The following is an 18385-nucleotide window of genomic DNA, read 5'->3' on the forward strand; positions in this document are numbered from 1 at the left end:
ACCCCTGGGAGGAGGGTGGGACCAGGGGCCTCGGGAGGCTCTTCTTGTTCCTGGAGGTGCTACTGTTCTCCAAACTGGGGCAGGGGCTGAGTTAGGAGGTAGGGCACCCGGGAAGGCTCGGGACCCCCGGTGGGCGCGTTTCTGCCCACCCCCCACCATGGGCAGGGCTGGCTCTCCATTTCCGCCTGCTCACCGTCCTCCCAGGCCAAAGGCACTCCGTCTTCCGGACTCTGCTGCGTTGTTTGCTGGGAAGGACCCCTCCCTCAAAGAAGAAAACAACTCAGGTGAGAGAGATGTTGGAGAATGTGTCTTTTTTTGGGGGGGGGCTTTTTGGGTCACACCCAGCGATGCTCAGGGGTTACTCCTGGCTTTGCACTCAGGAATTACTCCTGGGAGTGCTTGGGGGACCATATGGGATGCTGGGGATCGAACCCAGGTCGGCCGCGTGCAAGGCAAACGCCCTACCTGCTGTGCTATCGCTCCAACCCCTGGAGAATGTGTCTTTAACACACTAATTCCTTCCGGATCCACCGGGATTTGCACTTGGCTGTGACCGAATACAAACGGCAGACCCGATGCCTGCATATTAAGGCGTGAGAAAGCCTCGTTCCCCCCATTCCCAAGTCCTGAGATCGGAGGGCAGAGCGCCTGCCCAGAGGAATTTTGCTAGTGGAAAGGGATGATGAGTTGAGCTCATGGAGGCACTGCCAAGGGGGTGGTGGCTCATAGATGCCCGCAAGAAAAGGAGAAAAGGAAAAAACTCACACCCGTGTCTCTCTTCTCTAGGACTCCCCCAACTTAGTGGACACCATGTCCCCCGAGGAGGTAAGAGAAAGAAACGGCTCTTGGGTGGATGGTTCTGCCCAGTCCACCTTCTTTATTGCGTTGTAAGAACAGGATCCTAGCCACTAGACCAGGCTGGAGCCATAGCCCAGTGGGTAGGGCGTCTCCTTGCATGTGACCGACCCGAGTTTGATTCCTCTGTCCCTCTCGGAGAGCCTGACAAACTACCGAGAGTATCCCTCCTGCACGGCATAGCCTGGGAAGCTACCCATGGTGTATTCGATATGCCAAAAACAGTAACAACAAGTCTCACCATGGGGACGTTACTGGTGCCCGCTCGAGCAAATCAATGAACAACGGGAGGACAGTGCTACAAGAACAGAATGAGTCTGGATGGGAGAGCCCTTGGAGAGGATGGGAATGAGGTCTGATTCTGGGGGCGAAGGCAGCCTGGTGGTGCTCTCAGAAGGGCCCTGTTCTTGAGGAGGATGTCACAGACCTGAGCCTTAGCCTTTAGATATTGGGAATGTCCCAGGCCAGGCCGAGGTTATGCAGAAAGTACATTACAGATAGGGGCTGGAACGATAGTCCAGCGGGTAGAGCACTTGCCTTGCCCGCAGCCGACCCGGCTTTGATTCCCAGCGTCCCGTATGGTCATCCTAAGCCCTCTAGGGGTGATTTCTGAGCGCAGAGTCAGGAGTGACCCCTGAGCATCCCAGGTGTGACTCCCTCCCAAAAATAATGCAAATAAAACACCCCTGAGTGGCCAGCAGCTATCCACCCCCACAGGGAAGAATGGCCTCACCTGGGAATGCAGGAAGTGAGACTAGGAAAACCCGAAAGCCCAAGGTCAATGGTGACCATGGTCCCTGTACAGGACACATGTCCCCCATTCTAGGAGAGATAGCTCTCGGGGCCAGGAGCGAAACACCCAGCTCACACAGTGACATGGCCCTGAGGAGCAAGAAGCCGGACGTGGGGCGTGATTAGGCGCAGGTGCACGCAACACTGATGGGAGCGTCCCCCAGGGGCCGTGAGGAACAGCAGCAGCCCGTTAGCCACCGTCCCACTGAGTCCTGCAGGAGCAGCCTGCCCGAGAAGGCAGGCGAGAGAGCTTTAATAGGGAGGCACCGGCCAAAGCCCCGAGCAGGCAGTATTTAAAAATAAGCATCTTTACTGGACACCCAGAATAGCCACATGCCAAAGATGCACGTTAAAGGGCCGCCAGGGGCACAGGAGGGGGTGTGAGGGACCAGAGAGAAAGATGTTCACATCCTCTGGACCTCCCCAGAGGATGCTGGGAAAAGTCACAGCAGATACAGATGAAAATGAAAAGCTTCCTGCTGCCCACAGGAACCAGGACCTGACTGTAGTTAGGGGGCTCTTGCTAAGATTCTAGATAAGACTTTCTTTTTATTTATTTTTTTTTTCTTTTTGGGTCACACCCGGCAATGCTCAGGGGTCACTCCTGGCTCTGCACTCAGGAATCACCCCGGCACTACTCAGGGGACCATATGGGATGCTGGGAATCGAACCCCGGTCGGCCACGTGCAAGGCAAACGCCCTACCTGCTTTGCTATTGCTCCAGCCCCAAGACTTCCTTTTTTTAAATTCATTGAAGCAAAACAAAAAAGGCCAGCTAGTTCATCAGGGGGGTTATTGAATGACGCGGGAAAGAAGGGCAACGCAGGATAAAAAGTTCATGCCTTTTTGTTTGTTTGTTTTTAGGGCCACACTCAGCAATGCTCAGGGGTTACTCTTGGCCCTGCACTCAGAAATTAGTCCTGGTATTGCTCCAGGGTTGCTATGCGCTGCCAGGGATCGAACCTGGGTGGGCCAGGTGCAAGGCAAACGCCCTCCTCGCTACACTACGGCTCCGGCACCAGCTCATGCATGCTTAGCTCACATCTTTTTTTTTTTGCTTTTTGGGTCACACCTGGTGATACACAGGGATAACTCCTGGCTCTGCACTCAGGAATTACCCCTGGCCGTGCTCAGGGGACCATATGGGATGCTGGGATTCGAACCCGGGTCGGCCGCGTGCAAGGCAAACGCCCTACCCGCTGTGCTATGGCTCCAGCCCCTTAGCTCACATCTTTCTTAATGAAGAATTTTGGAAGCCAGGAACCCCACTGAGCAGCCTGCAGAGATGTCTTGGGGGAAATGGTTGCAAAGGAGTCCCAGTGCAGGCTATTTCGAACATGGTTTTCTGGCTATACATGACGCCCTTGCCAGCAGCGAGCGGATTGCCTGCAAGGAGAAGGGACAGATCCCCGGGGCAGGCGGCAGGACGGTCCTGCTGGGCTGGGTTCTCGGGGGTTGTTACAGAGTAAAGCTCTGGGCTGGGACTGGGGCTGAGATTTTCGGGGACCGGAACACATCAGACCCGAGAGCGGCGGCCCTCCCGCACTGGGAGCAAAAGCTGGGGTGTCTGAAATCTCGGGCCTGGGGACAGAAGCTCAGCCCCGCCTCTGTGTAGCCTTCTGTGAAATGGAGATAATGTCTGGCTGTTGAGGAGGATTCAATGAACATGTGGAGCGATTAGCATCGTGCCTGGCCCCCAGCAACTACTCGTGTATCTGTGCTGGAAATGGGTTAGTGGTCGCCGCCCTCGCTCCTGAGGGGCCGCTGGGAATAATCACCGCAGGGTCCAGTAAGTCAGGAGCGTCCAGTCCGAGTTCCGCCTGCAACAAGGGACAAGGCATAAATCGTCTGAGCAAACGTACCTGCTAGGCGGGGGCTGGGACTGGCTCTCCTGTGTTGTGTGAGCGGTTCCGTTTTGTTCGGTTTTGTCTTTTTTAGGGAAGATGAGCTTGTTGGGGGGTGATTAGCAGCCCGAGAAACTGGGGATGGGTCGGCCGAGACTGAGCACTGCCGGAGCTTTAGAATAAGGGCGTGGTTTGGGGCCGGAGCGACACTACGGCTGGGAGGGCACCGGGTCTGATTCCCAGCGTCCCCTGTGCAGCCCCCCAGGAGTGATTCCTGCGTGCAGGGCCGGGAGTGGCAGCCAGGTGTGGCCCCCCCAAAAAACAAAACCCAAAAAGAATAAGGGCGCGGTTTGGGGGACAGCCCGAGTTGCTTTGCAGGGCGAAGGCTGTGGCAGGTGGAAAGGCAGCTGAGCGAGTGCAGCCTGAGAGGGCGCTGGCTGGGACGAGACCTCGGCACTCTGAGGATTTGTTCCCGGAAGCCAGGGCCACGCGGGGGGATTGGGAATCTTGGGGAACTTGGGCGATAGGAGCTAAGTCAAGAGGAGCCTTGGTCTGTGTGTCTTCATGAAACAAAACACACCAGAGACAAGAACAAATAACTTCCCTCACCTCAATCTCAGCTGACCTAGTGCAGCTCAGTCACTCCAGTACCCACCATCTCCCCCGCCCCCCGTGTGTGTCTCTCACTCTCTGTCTCTGTCTCTGTCTCTCTCTCCCCACACCTGGCCGTGCTCAGGGGCACACTCCTGGCTCTGCACTCAAACAGGCTTGGGGGACCATCTGTGATGCTGGGAATTGAACCCAGATTCACTGCATGCAAGACAAGCACCCTAACCGCTGTGCTATCTTTCTGGCCCCTACCCACTGTGCTGTCTCTCTAGACCTTACCCAATGTGCTATCTCTCTGGCCCTACCCACTGTGCTACCTATCTAACCCCTCCCCCACTGTGATCTCTCTCTGGCCCTACCCACTGTGCTACCTATCTAACCACCTCCCCCACTGTGAGCTCTCTCTGGCCCTACCCACTGTGCTACCTATCTAACCCCTCCCCCACTGTGAGCTCTCTCTGGCCCTGCCCACTGTGCTGTGTCTCCGGCCCCTACCCACTGTGAGCTCTCTCCAGCCCTGCCCAGGGTGCTGTCTCTCTGACCCCCACCCACAGTACTGTCTCTCTGCCTGGATGCAGTTCCTTCTCAAGGCACAGCCGCTGATGCTCAGTGACACGCCTCCAAGGGTCCGTGTCCAGTGCACTCATGCTGACCGTACAGTGACCGGGGGTCTCTCCACGGGGGCAGACAGGCCACACACCGCAATGAGAACGGAAAGAGGGCCAAGCACCCGCTCCTGGGAGCTCTGGGGTCCCGATGGGGCAGGTGGGAGGCGCTGGGAGATGCAAACCACCAAGGCAGGAGCTCTGAGAGGGCCCCAGGGCCTGTGAGCCGCAGGAGCCGCCCGAGGGGTGGGCTGACGGAGCCAGCCACGCGCGGGTGTGTCCAGTCCCGGAGCGAGGCGGGCCAGAGGATCCCGGGTCTGCGGCTGACCCTTCGGGGGGACCGTCCTGCAGATCGAGGCCTGGGAGCAGGAGCAGCTGCGCCAGCCCGTGTGTTTCGACTGCTGCTGCATCGACCAGTCGCCCTTCCAGCTGGTGGAGCAGACCTCCCTGCACAAGGTCAGCCCTGGAGTGGGCCGGGCCGGGGGCGGGCGGGGAGGCGGGGGCCGGCTCAGCGTTCACTCCCGCTCTCTCCCCCCAGACGCACACGCTCTTCTGTCTGCTGGGCCTCCACCTGGCCTACGTGACCAGCATGGGGAAGCTCAGGGGCGTGCTGGCCTTGGACGAGGTAATGCCCTGGGGCCGGGAGGAAGGGCTGGCTCTTTCTTACACAGAGACGAGGGCTGGGGTACAGGGGTCGGCGGGCTGTGGGAGCAGGAGGATGGCGATGTCTGCTCTGGACAGTTCTACCTAGGGACCACCCTGCTGGTGGCCCCCAGAGGGGACAGGGGCCAGGACCTGGGGCATGAGTCACTGAGTCACGGTTCCCCAGGGGGACCCTGCGGAGGTCTTGAGAAGAGGACAGACAGCACAGTGGGGCGGGGAACGGCACAGGGATGGGTTTGGGGGTGCCCTGGATCTTTGGTTCCCTACGCTGCCTTGCCTCTCCTCTGCCCGCTCCCGTCTTTGGCCTTTGCATCTGTCTTCATGTCTCCCCATCTCTCCCCCCACCTTCCCGTCCCCCAGCTCCAGAAGGCCATCGAGGGCCACACCAAGTCCGGGCTGCAGCTCCGCCCGCCGCTGGCCAGCTTCCGGAACACCACGACTCGGAGAAGCTCTAGGGGTCTCCCAGCAACTGGAGAGCCCTGGAGTCTGCCGGGGGACAGGGCGGGAGCAGACGAGGAGGCTCCTGCTGCCCCCGAGACAGAGACACCGGCCGCTGCCTCTCCCCCAGGGCCCCCTCTCTCCCGGGCCGCGGCAGGGGCCGAGCTGGAGGAGCTGGAGCTGGGCGGCGGGGGACCGGGATCTGCCCCTGAGGATGAGCTGGCTGACATCCTGCAGGGCCCCAGCCTGCGCTCCACGGACGAGGAGGACGAGGACGAGCTGATGCTCTGACAGCCGGAGCGGCGGCTCGGGGGCCCCCCGAGATTGAGGACACCAGGGACAAAGGAGTCACGTCCAGCCACACGGGGCTTCTGACCCCAGAGAAAGGCCCCCAGAGCGTCCACAGGCCCTCCTGAGCTTGGGGGTCACACTGGCTCCCCACCCTCCACTCCCCAGTTTCCGGTGATCCATGGCAGTGAGTAGAAGCCGCGCAAGGATTTCACCTGGGCAAGGAGTGGGTCCACCTCGAGCCTCCCTGGGGGATGCCCCGAGATAGCCCGTGCCCCTCCTCCCCACCTCCCCACTGCTCTGCACCCCTATTCCCAAATTCTGCCTCCAGGTTCCACCTGGCTCCCACTCTCTGTGCCCAGGGCGGCCAGCTGTCACTCATGCTTCATCCCGCACAGAGCTGGGCATGAGGAGAGACTCTGGGGCTACAGACCCCGGGTGGAAGGGGCGGGTGACCCCTCCTCCCGGGCTCTTCTGCCCTCCCTCCGGCTGCTGCTACTGAGAACCAGGCTCCCGGCAGGCGGGCTCCACACTCACTGAGTCCTGGCCTGAGTTTCCGGGGCATCTCTGCGGCTGGCGGGGGACTCCATGTCCAGCCTCCCCGCAGCCTCCCATACGGGGGCAAGTGAGTCCCAGCAGCACGAGGCCTGGCCTCTCGGGCCTTCTGAGAAGTAGCCTTTGCTCCCGCACCCCTGGCTCTGTCCCTCCCCACAGGCCTGGTCCACGTATGCCCACCCCCCCACCATGACAGCTGCCCCCTCCCCTGCACTCCATCCCCAAAGAAGACACTCATAGTCCAAAGATGCCACCACACGGTTTAGTGCCACTGATCATCTGTCCCCCTGTGGCAGCCCCCCCCCCCCGCTTCGGGCCTGGAGAGAGAGGCTGAGGCCTGGGGCGGGGGGGGCGGGGGTGAACGGGGCTGGCCTGGGCATGGGAGCCTGTGCCCATGTGTATATAATCTATAATATTTATATATTTGTATATAATTCTCTCTGTGATATATGTCATAGACTCTCTCTCGGGCCTGGGGCGGGAGTGCCACGTTAAGAAAGCATGCTGAGACAGGCCAGAAGTAGGGGTGCTCCCGGACCTGGGAGGGGGGCAGGTGGGGGGTGGGGAGGCCGAGGTGGGGGGGAGGGCAGGAGAAGGGAAGAAACTCCAGCATCCGGGAGCCCCTCCTGCACCCCTGGAGGACTGGGGAGGACTGGAAGGAAGCGGGGGAAGGGCAGTGGAGGGGGAGGAATGGCAGATTTGCATTTTCCTTTAATAAAGTGACTTGAAAATGAAAGCGCACCCCCCGCCCCGCCCGAAGGAGGTCGTGGGGGCGAGAGCATTTCCTTCACAGGGACAGAAAACCAGCGGAGCTCTGCGGCTGCTGTGAAAACATGCGGCACAGCCTGAGACCCCAAAGGAACAGTGACCCCCCACCCCCACTCCTTTCTGCACATGCCCCTCCCCCGGGAATAGGCTGTAGGCAAACCCCATGCAGCCGCCCCCACCCCAGCCTGCAGGAAGGTTCTAGGAGGGGCCCGGGTCAGACCCCACGGGCCCCAGCCCCCGCCGGGCCTCTGCTCTGAGCATCCTGGGCTCTGGATTCCTCCAAGCTGGCCGTTGTTGTCACTTCTGCAGGGCCCTGGGCTTCCTGGGGAGGGGGCTGGGTGGGGGAGGGGCGCACCAGAGCGGCAAAGGGCCCGGGAACCAGTGACCGTCCTCACAGGGCGCGTGGTGTGGGGTCCAGGGCACCGAGGGGCCGAGACTCAGGCGAAGGGGAGGCTCAGAGAGACCAGCGTCACCAGTCAGCAGGCACAGAGACGGGGAGACCCTGGGGGCAGAGAGAGCCTGTGGCCAGGCCAGACCCTTTCCCAGTGTCCCCACCCCTGAGGTCAGGCTCCGGGCGGCCCGGGGGCAGCTAAGGGACTCCAGCGCTGTGCTCCGAGCTCCCGCCCAGGAAAGAGCTGGCACCCGGGCTCGGGAGCGTTTCAGAGCGTGTGGGTAGGAAAGTGTGATCTAGAGTCTGTGTGTTTGTGTGTGCGCGCGCGCGCGTGCGTGTATGCATGTGCGTATGCATGTGTGTGTGCATGTGAATGCATGTGTGTGTGCATGTGCATACGTGTGTATGCATGTGTGTGCACGAGTATGTGCGTGTGTGCATGTGTGTGTGTGCATGTGTGGGGTGGGGGCAGGCATACAGAGAGACAGGACAGTTCTACTCCCTCAACCTCCTCAATCTATCAGTTCCAGTCCAGAGCCTGGGGCTGGTCTGTGCCCACCGTGTTGGGGGTCAGGGGACAGACAGCGCCTTCTTCTCTGCAGGGGATGGAGGCGGGGAGGGGCAGGGGGCCTCAGAGCCTTAATCAGGCTCAGGAAATTAGGGGGCCCGCAGGTGATCCCGTACAACTCTTGGCTTCTCTCTCCTGCGCCCTGCCAGGGGGAGGGGCAGAAGGGCAGAGTTCTGGCCAGCCGTGGCCATCACAGCCGGGTGGGTGGGGGACGGGGGGAGGGTGGAAGCTGAGGCCTCGTGCTGCAAGAATGGAGACCAGGTTGGGGGCCTGGGGTGGGCCACACGCGGCGGTAGGAGCTAGTGTTGTACAGGCCGGCCCTGGAAGGAAGCCCCCTCAGCTCCCCGGGAAGGTAGGTCTGGGCGGGTGCCTCCCGGGAGGAGCTGAAGAAGGACAAAGGGAGAGAGTGGTCGCGCCCCTCTGCAGACACCCACCCCGCCCAGGGCTGGCAGCACCCCCACTCCACCCTGAGTCCCCAAGAAGGTATAAAAATGTAGAAAAGGCAAAGAGAAAAGTGTAAACAGCTCCAGAGAGTCAGGGGGGGGGGCGAGGGTGTGGAGGGAGAGGCCGCCTTCATTCCCCCCTGCCTTCTGCATTCTCCCCCCCACCTCCCACCCCTGCCGCCCCCCAGGGCTGGGGCTCCAGAGCAGGGGAGGGAAGGAGGCAGGAAGACGAAGCGAGAGCTGCAGCTCCAGCCCCGGCTGGCCCGGGTCCCCGGATCCTCTGAGTGGCCGTGTTGGTTCCGGCTCTCAGTGGGGACACCGGTGTCTCGGGGCAGGCCCGCGCGGGCAGCATCCCTGCTCCACCGCCAGCGCAGGCGCCCCCTGCCCCCCAAGGCTCGTGGCCTCTCCAGATCCCCCCCTGGCCCAAGGTTCCTGCCAGTGGGAAGGAGCCACGGCGGGCCCCAGAGTCAGGCAAAGCGAGTGGCGCGGAGGAAGGAGGCGTTGCCAGGCTCCTGAAGACAGTCCCCGAGACGAGACGAGACGAGACGGGGGGCTGTGATCCACGCCGGAGCCCGCCCAGGCCTGCAGCCCAGCCAAGTTCACGGGCGGCCCCTCTGGGCCGGCTGGGGCTCGCTTCCCTCTGCGGGAAGAGGCCGGGGTGGCCTCAGTTGTTGCCCTCGCCCTCCTCCTCATCGAAGGACTGCACCCCTGAGGACGTGACGTCGGACACCTTCCGGCTGAGCGCCGTGGACACCTCCGGCTCTTCCCGGGGCGAGAGCGACTCCAGGTCCCGGCACCCCGCGTCCTCCTCCTCCTCGGGCGCCAGCGGCCTCTTCTCCTCCTCGTCCTGGCCCCTGGCCAGGTCCACTGCGCCCACCCCCGGTGCCCAGTCAGTGTCCCCCACCAGGAAAGGCGGGGGCTCCTGAGTCGAGTATCCCAGAGGCGGCTGGGAAGGCGCCATCTCGTGCAAGCTGGGCTGGGAGTCGCCGAAGGCGGGGCCAAGGTAGGACCCAGTGGCTGGAGAGGCAATGAGGGACTGGTCACTCGCTTCCCAGGCGTCCGACGACCCCAGGCAGTACATGCCCTGGGACACGTAGGAGTGCGGCCATCCGTCCAGGGGGCCTTGCGCCAGGGCCTCTGGGGGGAGAGAACCATGGGGGGGTCACAACTCAAAAGACGGGATGGAGGGGAGGAAAGGGTGGCAGGAGGGATGGTCTGGGGACACAGGTGGGTGGCAGGGAGTGGGGTCGGCAGGGAGTGGAGATGCAGGGGTGGGGGCAGGAGGACCTGAGGCTGCGGGGTTGGGTTCTGGATGGAACCAGCCCTCACCCTGACTCTCCATCAGCTCCTGGTAGTTGTCGCTGTAGTTGCAACCCAAAGGCTCCTGGGCGGAATTGACACTCAGGTCCTCACCGTCCATGGACGACCAAGCCATGAGGGTGGCCTCGGAGATGGCAAACTGCTCCATGACGCCTGGGAGAAGGAACGCACTCACGAGTAGGGACCTGGGCACCCCTCCCCCCCAAAAGCCACGCCCAGATGGGCCAAGGGAACCCAGCACAGACGGGACACCAGGGGGCAGGCCACAGGGCCACCTTCGAGGTGTGTGGAGCCGCATTAAAGAACACCCAAACCAGGGGGTGAATTTAGGGACACGCGGCCAGTAGATGAAGCAGAGAAGCACTCCAAGCCCTTTCAGCGTTCTTGGTTGGGGCCACTCCCAGCCGTGATCAGGGCTTACGCCTGGCCCTGCACTCAGGGATTACTCCTGGTGGGACTCGGGGCACCTTGCGGGATGCCGGGGATTGAATCTGGCTCGACCACGTGCCATCTCCCCACTGTGTGCTACCACTCCAGCCCCTTGGCGAGGCCCTTTCTATTCTTTCCCCCACATGGAAGTCTTTGCAACGGTATTTTACACTTACACGCACATCCATTCGGACAGGCCACACACTTGTCAAGTTCTAGGCAGCCCACAGAGAGCCGTCAGCTATTATGCTGGACTCCCCCCCACACACACACACCACTACACACACACACACACACACACACACACACACACACACACACACACACACACACTAGAAGCCCCCAAAGAAGGCAAAACCAGAGAGAGGCACTTCCCAGGAGATCAGAGAGAGTTCGGATTCCAAGGTGTCACGGTTGGGGGGAATCTTCTGGGGAAAGAGCCTATGTCATTCAAACTAGGGAGTCACCGAATTAGCTTTTAAACCGGCTTGGGCTTGACAGCGTTCCCTAGAAATCTAGATGGACTGAGAATTCCCAAAGAAGCACTGAGGGGCGTGGTTCGGGCTGGTTTGCCCAGAGTGGACGGGGAAGGCGAAAGGCCAGGGGAGGGAGGACAGCTGAGTCAGGCGGGGCGGGGGGGGGGGGAAACCTCCATTTCACTCTCCTCGGCACTGCAAGGAAGTGACTGTCGCCCTGGCAGCCCTGTGCCCCTCCGTCCCTTTACATGTCAGGCTCCTCCACCAGGGTTACTTTTTCCACGGCCCACCGGACCCTCGCACCACAGTCCCTCTCCCTTTCAGCTCTGTCATCCTTACCAGGGGTCCCATCTGGGTCACATGCTCTCCAGCACGCCACCCTCTCCACACCCCCATCCCTTCCTCTTCTGGGAGCCCGCCACTGCGGTGTGCCTGTGGGCAGGACGGAAGATGCCCAAGCCTTCCCTCTTTCTTCTCATGAGCACTAGAAGCCCTCTGCAGCCGCCCCTTAGCCTGTACACAGACAGCATGCGTGGACCTTCGTCCTCGGCCTGAGGGAGACAAAGCCTCGGGGACAGGGGGGCTCCACGGAACTCCACTCTGTATGGCTGGTCGGTGCGGGGACCACGCCTGGGAGTGCTCAGGGCTAGGGGTCACTCCCGGTGGTGCTCGGGGGACCAGGGGGCATCCCAGGAATCAAACCCGGGTCAGCTTGCAAGGCAAGCACCAGACCTGCCATGTACTGTCTCTCTCCCTCCTCTTTACTGTTTTTCTTTTTTTTTTTTTTTTGCTTTTCTTTGGGTCACACCCGGCGATGCACAGGGGTTCCCTCCTGGCTCTGCACTCAGGAATTAGCCCTGGCGGTGCTCAGGGGACCCTATGGGATGCTGGAATCAAACCTGGGTTGGCCGCATGCAAGGCAAACGCCCTCCCCGCTGTGCTATCGCTCCAGCCCCCTCTTTTCTGTTTTTTGAGATGGATTTTCTGTTTAAAGTCAGAGGACAATGACCAGAACAAACAAAGTCCCTGCCACCAGAGCCGCCTGGAGAAACTGCTGGTCACCTGCGTCACCCTCACGCAGCCCTGGGTTCCATCCGCGTCGGAGGTCCCATTTCTGGCCCGCCCATGCACGTGTCCCCTGCAGGGCCGGGGGCGCGAGTACCTGCGAGGAAGCGCGCCTCCTTCTCGCCGTCGCTGAGGTCGGAGTAGGCGTCGGTGTCCCGGCGCACGGCCTCGTGGCTGTGCTGAGGCTGGATGGCCGGAGCCTTGCCCCATCCTTGCCACTCTATCATGTGGGCCACCCGGCCCTGGCCCATCGCCGTGGGCTTGGTCACGTGGTCCTTCATGCTTCGTGAGATCCCTGAGGCGCCAGACAGGACCCACAGGCTCCAGAAGGCAGCAAAGCACAGGGCCCCCACCCCCCCATGCCCCATCCCACCCCCCCCACAGCTGGCCCTGGGCTTCCCTCACAGGACCTGGAACCCCACGGAGGAGAGGCCCAACCAGAGGGGCTGCCTGGAGGAGGAGAGAGGCTGGCAGAAAAGGCCAGAAGGGTGGGAGGAGGAGGTGCGGGTCTTCTCCAGGCCTTAAGGAGGAGGAGACTGAGCCCCCACCCCCCGCCCCAGAGACTTCTCGGATTCCCCCCTGCAGGGCCCCCTGGGCAGGGGTCTCACCTGAGAATGAAGACTTGGCCAGGGCCCCAATGCCGTAGGCATTTGAGTTGCGCTTGAGCTTCGGGAGAATGGAAGTGGTGTCCTCCATGGAGAGCTGGGCCGGGGGGGGGGGGTTGGAGGGGGTGCAGGGGGGAGAGTAAGAGGGTCACAGAGCGCTCTGTGTGGAGGAGGGTCCCAGTTCCGGGGGAAGAAGGGGGGACTCCGGCAGGTGAGAAGGAAGAGTGTGCTCCCCAGGAACCCAAACTCCTTGAAAGCTCCTGTAGGGGGTGGTGGGGGGAGTGTGGGGGCTCCCGGTGGGGGCTGACGCCAGGTCACAGCGTGCGTGCGAGGCGAGGCGGAGGGCCTGGGAAGGGTATGAGAGAGGGGACGCGGGCGGGGTTCTGCAGGGCTGGGGGGAAGCCACACTCACATTGATACCGTCCCAGGAGAAGTCGGTTCTGGTTTGCTGTGGAGAGAGAACAGAAGAGCTGAGTCCGGGGCACTCCCAGAAATACAGGTACCCCCCCCTCCCCCCTCCCCAACACACACACACACACACACACACACACACACACACACACACACATACCATTTCCTCCTCAGGCTTGCAGAGAGAGGCAAGGGCCGCCTTCTGAAGGCAGAGAAAGCTAGAGCCTAGGAAGGAGGGTCTAGGGGAAGCTCTTGGAATTTGGGGAGTTCCTCCAAGGCTCGGTTCAGGATGGCTCTGGGGGGGTGTCTGTTAGGGGGAGGGGTCTCACCTCGGTGGACGTCCGGTGCAGGCTGCTGCCGTGCAGGGAGCTGGTGCTGTCCATGTTGATCTGCTCCACATCCTTCAGGCCCTTCCAGTCCACCGCGATCACCTCGTTCCCTGAAGAGGCAGAGGGTGAGCAGGGCGGGGCCGGCACCCCCTGGTGCCCCTCTCCGAAAGCCCTGCCCTTGGGTCAGAGCGAAAGGGCAGCCGTTCTGGTGTTAGCCTGGCATGCCGCGGACCCCGGTTCCATCCCCAGCATCCCAAAGGGCCCCCCAAGCACAGCCAGGAGTAACTTCTGAGTACCGAGCCAGGAGCATCACCGGGTGTGTCCCCCAAATGGAAAAAAAAAAAAGCCCTGCCCTGGTGTCTTCACACAGAAGGCACAAGCAGGGTTCAGTTCTTCCAGAATCTTCCCTACCCTCCAGCGACCACTCCTCAGTGGACGGCCCAGTTCTGGTGAGCCCCCCCCCCCCCGAGCCCCAGTCTTCCGTAAGAGAAATAATAAGGCCGAGCCCAAAGCCTGCATGTCCGCTCAGCCCAGAGAGCACGTTCAGGAAAGTGCTAGAAGCCCTTCTTGCTTGCTTATACGCAGGGGCCCATGGTCGGTTTTTGCAGGCAAAGGGCTCTGAGGCCTGTGCTTCTGAGGCGCCTCCCAGGGCGTCCGTGCAGGGCTGTCCCTGGCCGCGCTTCTCCTCTCAGAGCTTCTAGGGTTGGGGCGAGGGGAGCCTTCTGGGGTGCTGGGGTGTCTGGGCGGTGGCAGCCGTGGAGTCTGCCCGGGGAGCCCTCAGGGAAGGTGGCCTGGAGGACCAGAGGCAGGGCTAGGGTCTGTTGCCCCTCGAGACAATGAGCACAGAGAAAGGAAGCAAAAGTGACTTGGAACCCTTCGGTGGTGTTCGGGAAATCAGTGCACGGTTCCAAAGCAGGGGGGAGGCAGAACCGGAGGGAGAGTCAGAGGGAGTTTGAAATCAGAAGGGAAGGAGGAAGAATTTAAGCCAAAGAGCAGACAAAAGACTAGAGGAGGAGGTGGGCAGAGTTTGGGGACTGACTCAACTGGAAACTGGGGCCCCAGAAGGCTGGCGACCATTTAGGGAGGGGGCTTAAGCGGAGGCTGCCCACGGGAAGACAGGGGGGGGGGGAGGGGACACAGGGGCGAGGGGGTGGAGAGAGCCATAGTACAAGTGACTAGGGGGTGCGCCTCACATGGGCGGACCTCAGACCCGGGTTCAATCCCCAGCAGCCTGTATGGCCCCCTGAACCCTGCCAGGAACATCCCTGAGCACCACTGGGTGTGGCTCCAAAACAAACAGACAAACAACAACAAAAACACCCCGGAAGGAAGACGTGAGTCAGGCCCAGCTGGGCGGTGCTGAGGGATCAAGCCCCGGACCATCGGGTCGAACTGCTCCTCTCTGCACAAGCTCTGGGTGTAGGGGCGCGCTGAGAGGGTCCCCGGCACCAAGAGAGGCTCTTGGCAGACAACTGGGCTGGAGCCCAGAGGGGGCGTGGATGGTGGATGAGGGTCAGAGGGAGGAGGTGGGAGTGCTCCAAGTTAGGCTGCAGACAGGTCTCGCCAGGAGCGGAAGGGCGGAGGTAAGAGGGTCCGAGCAGGGCCCTGGGAAGAAGGGAGGCCATGGTCATCCTGAGAGAGAGCCCAGAGCCCCGCACGGGGCAGGCCCAGAACAATCTGGGGGGTGGGGGGTGGGGAGGGCAGAGTGGGAGCGAGGGGATGGAGGGGGTGGCCTTTGTAAAAGAGGGAGAGCTGAGTCAGAGCCGTGGGGGGCAGGGAGGGGGAGGGAGAGAGAACCCTAAGAAAAGGGGAAGGCAGGGGAGGAGGGGGGTAGCCATGGAAATCCAGCGGGTCTCGGCGAAATCGGGCGACCGGGCGAGAGAGTTTGTTCGTAATCATAATACGACTTATGCTCTCAGCCCGAGGTCACTGGGGCGTGTGGGCGGGAGAAGTCGGGAGTTCCAGTGTGTGTGTGGGGGAAATAGAGGGTGGGAGGTGGGGTGAGGCAGGGCGAATAGGTGGGAGCGGGGAGCGGGTCCCCGGGGTGCCGGGCTGGTGGGGGCGGGGAAGGAGCGGTAGCCGGCTCAGGCTGCGGGCGGGGTGGGGGGGAAGCGAGTTCCGAGGAGTCCCGTCCCTCCCCCCATCCCAGGTAAATAAAGGGGCGGCCCCGCCCCGCGGCCCCCGCTGACAGGTGCGGCCAGGTCGGTCCCGGGCTCCGGGCGCCCGCTGGCCTCACCCTCACGCCTCGCGCGCCCCCCAGCCCGGCCTGACCCCGCTCCCCCCCCGGGCGTGCACCCCACTGCCTCCCCGCGGCCCCGGCGCAGCCCGCCCCCGCCCCGAAGGGGAAAATGCACGTGAACAAAGCGACCCGGGAGGGGGGGAGGCTGGAGCCACGGGAAACGGCCGCGGAGAGGCAAAGCGATGGGGCCGCGGCGGCCGCGGGCGAACGGGGGGTGATGGCACGAGAGACTCGGGGTTCTGGACAAGGGGTGGGGGAGCTGCCCCAGAAACGGACGGGTAGGGGGGGAAGGAGCAGAGCGGGGACCGGCCTGCAGGTGCGGGCGGCGGGAGGGAGGGCGGAGGATGGAGAAGGGACCGCGCCCCGGGAGGGCGAGCGGGCGGGGGGCGCCGGGGAGCCGGAGGGAGCAGCGGCGGGGAGCGGGGAGCAGCGGGGCGCGCGGGGTGGGGGAGGGGGCCGGCCGAGCCCCCCGCGCCGCCGCGGTACCCACCCACGGTCCGGGAGCCGATGCAGCCCATGGCTCCGGGGCCTCGCGGCCGGGCCCTCACCGGGTCGGGGCGGGCGCCGGGGGGAGCGCCGGGAGCCGCGCCGCCGCCCCAGCCGCTCTGCAGCGCCGCGGCCGTCTCCGCGCCGCTCCGCATCCCCCGCCCCGCTCCATCCCTCCCGCCGCCGCCGCCGCCGCCGCCGCCGCCGCCGCCCGGCTCCCCCGCCCGGGCTGGGCCCGCGACGGCGGGGAGGGGGCGGCCCCGGGATTGGCTGCGCGCGGCGCCTCCCCCCCCGCCACGGCCCCCCGAGCCCGCCGCGCGCGCCCCGTGCCCCGCGCGATGCTCCCCGGGGGGCCGGGCCGACGGCGGCGGGGCGGGGCGAGGCGGGACGGTGGGGGTTGGTGCTGGTCACCGCATCCCGCCGTCCACCCTGTAGCCGGGGGGTGGGCCCCGATCTAGCCCGTCGGGGTCCCTCCTGCGGCCCATTTGGGGGATGCTTTGGATGCGCGGGTGTGGGGGAGGAGAGTGGGGTGGGGGCGCGCGGGCGGCCCCGGGGGGCCGGCGCTTGTGTGTTCCCGGGACGCCCGCAGCGGGGACCGGTCCCCGGCGCGCGGTCGCTCGGGGTTTCGGGGCGCGCATCTGCTCCCCAACGGAGCGCCGAGTAGTGCGTGCGGGCGCGGAGCGGGGGTCCGCCGGCTGCCCCGCACCTGGCCGAGACCCTGGGACGCCAGCCGGCCCGGGCGGAGGGTCTAAGCTCCGAGCCCGCCGGCGGCGGCGGGGGGTGGGTACCAGGCGCGTCCCGGAGTCCCGGCCCCAGCTGTACCGACTGAGATGCGCGAACCCCGCGCTGGCTGGGAGACTTGAGTTTAGAATCCCGAGTTCACTTTTGTGCGCCTGGATGTCGCCGGGCCGGGAGGAGAGCCAGCGGGGAGGGGTCAGACTAGCTCTCCGCGAAATCTCAGGAGTAACCCTTCCATTTGTCCATTTCCAAGGTCTAAAAATACAGGAGGTTGGCAGAGTGCCCCAACACGGCGCTGGCACTTCCTAGCGCGTCCCCTTTGGGGACGCAAACCCAAGGTGAAATGACGTTTCTGTCCCCTCCGTGCTTCTCCGAGCATCTTGGCTCCATGCAAGGCAAGTCCAAGCTCCCGGGAGCACCTCGGGACTCGGGGACCATGGACAGAACCCAGACTCCCCGGGGGGCCCTCCCTGGAAGCCGGAACTTTCAGCCAGTGATCTCCCACTAAAATGTAACTGAGATCCCCGCATGTCCTGAAACGTTCCGAAATGTAATTGAAACACCCCCATCCGCAGGCACGTCAGCTCTGCCTGCAGAAAGCGGGTCTGGAATACTGGAGGTGATGTGCTGTGTCTTGATCACCCACCCAAATCACAGCTGTTCTAATCCTACCACCGTTGTTGCATATTTTTCAACAATCTCCTTTGTGCTCGTCCCTGCTGTGAAATTATAAGCGCATTGAACCTGCCTCTGCATTTTCTTCTTGCTTCCATCAAGCAGCAAAGCGATCACCGTGCCACATTTTCCCAATGACTGTATTTTGGTTTCCTTGGTAATTCTCTGTATTTTGCTGTATGCATTTAGTATTATTCTGAGAGAAACCAATGATTTTCCAGGTTGCCAGGGAGTCTAAATCGCGGATATGTCTAAGAGCCCCTGGTCCCTTCAGATTTGGTGGTGGTGGTAGTGGTGGTGGTGGCTATTCTACTCTTGCAGGAATAAAATTTTGTTCAATGCATCCATTGAGATGACCAAGCGAGGCACTCAACATTCCGCTTTGAAACCTGTGTTCCGGAGAACAAAGCTATGTCTGTGGTATCCACTGAGCTAGTAAGGCTGCAGGGAAGCTTCTGTCTGTCCCCGGCAGATGCTCTGAGGAAAACAGCAGCTCCATCCGGGGCTTCTTTGATTTTAAGGGTAGATCCCAGATCACCATGTTGGCCGCCAACTTGGGTGAGGAGAACAAAAGCGTGAGGGAGGAAGGCCAAGGATCCTGAGCATAAATTCCCCAGGCAACGTCAAGGGTAGTTGCCAAGTTCTGGGAGGGAGATTTGGTTCCCATGAAGGGAGGTAACAGAAAGAAAAAGGGAGCAGACGGCAGCTGGTGGTGGCACGCTCGGTGTCAAGAAGATGAGGGATTCCAGTCTGATGTGTCTCTTTCCTCGGAGAAGTGGGAGGCAAGATTATC

At 62.6% G+C, this 18385-nt stretch overlaps 2 protein-coding genes across 2 annotated transcripts in view; one reads left to right on the top strand and one right to left on the bottom strand.

Annotated features, from left to right (window-relative positions):
- Positions 1 to 6374, top strand: part of CLCN1 (chloride voltage-gated channel 1) — a 39752-nt gene extending 33378 nt beyond the window's left edge. Inside the window, exons 19-23 of the mRNA XM_055146498.1 lie at positions 205 to 284; positions 787 to 825; positions 5057 to 5161; positions 5244 to 5330; positions 5729 to 6374. Coding sequence (XP_055002473.1) covers positions 205 to 284; positions 787 to 825; positions 5057 to 5161; positions 5244 to 5330; positions 5729 to 6097 — 680 coding nt within the window. The 3' untranslated portion in view covers positions 6098 to 6374. The remainder of the gene's footprint in view (positions 1 to 204; positions 285 to 786; positions 826 to 5056; positions 5162 to 5243; positions 5331 to 5728) is intronic.
- Positions 6375 to 7342: 968 nt separating this feature from the next.
- On the bottom strand, positions 7343 to 16364 carry FAM131B (family with sequence similarity 131 member B). Its single transcript, XM_055141816.1, has 7 exons — positions 16184 to 16364; positions 13455 to 13564; positions 13127 to 13162; positions 12718 to 12811; positions 12207 to 12404; positions 10149 to 10292; positions 7343 to 9956 (listed from the first exon to the last, which is right to left on the bottom strand). Exons 1-7 carry the CDS (start codon positions 16332 to 16334, stop codon positions 9484 to 9486), a joined length of 1206 nt encoding a protein of 401 aa, XP_054997791.1. The 5' UTR covers positions 16335 to 16364; the 3' UTR covers positions 7343 to 9483.
- Positions 16365 to 18385: the final 2021 nt, after the last annotated feature.

Source organism: Sorex araneus, chromosome 1 (genome assembly GCF_027595985.1).
Source record: "Sorex araneus isolate mSorAra2 chromosome 1, mSorAra2.pri, whole genome shotgun sequence".
Lineage (NCBI taxonomy): Eukaryota > Metazoa > Chordata > Mammalia > Eulipotyphla > Soricidae > Sorex > Sorex araneus.